Source organism: Phoenix dactylifera, unplaced genomic scaffold, assembly GCF_009389715.1.
Source record: "Phoenix dactylifera cultivar Barhee BC4 unplaced genomic scaffold, palm_55x_up_171113_PBpolish2nd_filt_p 000152F, whole genome shotgun sequence".
NCBI classification, from domain to species: Eukaryota; Viridiplantae; Streptophyta; class Magnoliopsida; order Arecales; family Arecaceae; genus Phoenix; species Phoenix dactylifera.
Window position 1 is genome coordinate 226,694 of NW_024067701.1, and position 2,610 is coordinate 229,303.

General features: G+C 44.1%; 1 protein-coding gene across 1 annotated transcript; it reads right to left on the bottom strand.

Annotated features, from left to right (window-relative positions):
- Window positions 1-445: 445 nt before the first annotated feature.
- Window positions 446-1,987, bottom strand: LOC120104956 (UPF0481 protein At3g47200-like). Its single transcript, XM_039116964.1, has one exon. The coding sequence runs from the start codon at window positions 1,985-1,987 to the stop codon at window positions 446-448; it is 1,542 nt and encodes a 513-aa protein (XP_038972892.1).
- Window positions 1,988-2,610: the final 623 nt, after the last annotated feature.

Sequence of the window (2,610 nt, forward strand, 5' to 3'; positions counted from 1 at the left end):
GTCATTCCGAATGCCATTAGTCAGTATTAGCGAACAATAAGCGTTTTCAATCAATAATATCTTACAGAAACAAGGTTAAATACTGCATATATCATTAGTTCCAGCATCAGTTACAACAGATAAACTATTAAGCAGTTAGGTACACGGTTTAAAAAGTTCCACTTGCAAGCTTAATTTACATTGACGGGGAGAATTCACACAAGTAGCTACCACGACACTTATTAGTAATTACACCAAAAGAAGATGAAAAAAACTTGGTCTCCCCCGATGGGGGGAGGATCCCTGAAATCTAGGGGAGACACATCAGACAGCTTACAATATATATAACACAGGAAAGAACATTACAGCTGAGACAAGTGGGACGGATCATGCGCGATGGATTACATTCATGCACGATTTATTCAGCATAACATCAAACGCTGCTCCTAGCTAGCAGCGGTGCCATTCATTTTCTCTTGTAGCCCTCGACGGCGTAGATGGTCTGGATGAGGGCGAGAACTGATAGAGCGATGCCGGCAACAAACGACATGCTCAGCCATACATTGGAGCAATAACGTTGCTTCCCATCGGCATAGATTCTGCGCCACTTGCTGGTGCAACGATCATTCACCTCCTCGTATACGCTAGCCAAGTAACCGGGCGTCTTATAATGATCGATCACATTATGTAATTGCCTGAAGACAGCGACCACCTCCGCACGGCTGGTCAATCTGTGCTCCAACACCCCTCTTGTATCAAGCAGCTCCACGTCTTCTTCTCTCTGCACGATGTGATTCAAGAATGCGACGTAGGCTGTGATGTACGAGTCCATGTTGCCAAGAGACTGCTCAAAGTTGATTAGATTATGGAGGAGAATATTGGTATGGTCATAGACGCCCAATGCCGGCACCTGGATATCTCCAGATTTCCTCGTCGTTACGTCGAGCACGCATTGTGGCACACCTACCGTTTTTTTCACCTTAAAATTCACCGCGGACTTTCGTTGGAGCTCTGTTGCGCTGGGGAGATATCGCCGTGGATTGATAATTATAAATGTATCTCCAGGAAGGCTTGCAGCACGATGCTTCGTTGGCTTCAAATACATGTGGTACAAATGAAGCAGATGATGAACCTCCTCTGTTTCTGTGTCATTCGAACCGTTGCATTCTAAACCGAGAGTACCAAAAAACTTGAGAGCAACTTTTCTGATTGTGGGTTGGCCTTCATTGCCTTCAGTGTAAATATATTCGTTTGGGTGAATAGCAATTTGCATATTGAAAACATCCTCAAGGATAAAGAAAGGGATTTGGCTGTTGAGCAACAGCAAGTCAGTCTTGACAAGCTCCGATGCCCCCACTATATCACGTGGTGCCCATGGTCCATCTTCAAGGCCACCCACAAAAGGGAGTACCTTGACAGGATTATAATGCAATGAAAGCGCAAACAAGATGAAGCAGCTATCAAGCATTAGCATCTCCAGAAAACTTTTGGAATTCATGCCGAAGTTATTGTCTGTCCCATAACATTCACGATAAAAATTCACAGCATCTCTTTCCCTCTCCTTCATCTTACCGAGGAATTTACCGAGGTCTTGTTTGTAACTATCGCCGATCACTTCTTCTTCTTCTTCTTTTTTTGGGTGAAAGCCGATCACTTCTTGCACACACCACAGTTTGTGTTTATCCGTGATTCTGAAATAATTATTCTCCGTCTTCCGGTGGTAGGGACCGATGGCCACCGCCCTTGGCTCGTAAAGCTTCTTGTCACGGTCCTCAGTGCTTGCAGGAGCTGTGCTGATGCTTTTGGATGCAGTGTGACTAGGTGGCTTCTGAAGGACTTTGATTTTATCCAGCATTGTTTCGGCCCAAACGTCCGTAGCTAGGATATCGCCAGGGGAAAGGCCGCCTGCTGCACTGGGGTTACCCTCCCCTCCAACAGAACTGATGGTTTCGCTCACTTCCATGGTCTCCACCTTCTCCTTTCCTTTGGCCTTCTCGGAGGAGTCCATCGCGCCTTTGCTGTAAGAAGGATAGAAATGCTATTGGCTCTAGCTGGGAAAATAATAGATAAAGGGAGAGCCACACAAGCAAGCATATATGGTAACATAAGTCATCGGAGCACTGAATACATATTGTGCTGCTAAAAAATCCGGTCTGAGGACGTTGATCTGCTATGATGGAAAATAAAGTACCAATGAAGAGGCCTCTAGAGCTTTAAAGAACAGAATATGTAGAAAGACCAAGAAGAAGAGGAAGTAGAGTGCTCATAATTTGTGTTCGTTCATAGAGTCCTGAGTCTTTTCTTATAGATAACGAGTACTGGTCCCATTAGAGTGAGACTCCAGAATTTAGAGTCCGACTGGGAGCTGATTTCTTATTTTCCTTTTCTAGATTGATCCAAAAAAATAAGCCCAATTGAAACTGGTCCCTCCTATACTACATGTCGGCTTACGATTGGCAAACCCGGTTTTAGTCACATCATATGTGAATCACGTTTCCTAAATAAAGGCCAAGGAGTGACCAAATATAGCAATAATTTTTGTTGATGGGTCCTTATATTTTTTGGCAGCAAGTCCAGATGCTTCATTATTTGAAGGGCAATGATAGGGTAACTCAGAAAAATTACTCAAAA

Coding starts and splice junctions, on each gene's coding strand:
- LOC120104956 (XM_039116964.1), bottom strand. CDS start 1,987: ATGGACTCCTCCGAGAAGGCCAAAGGAAAGGAGAAGGTGGAGACCATG.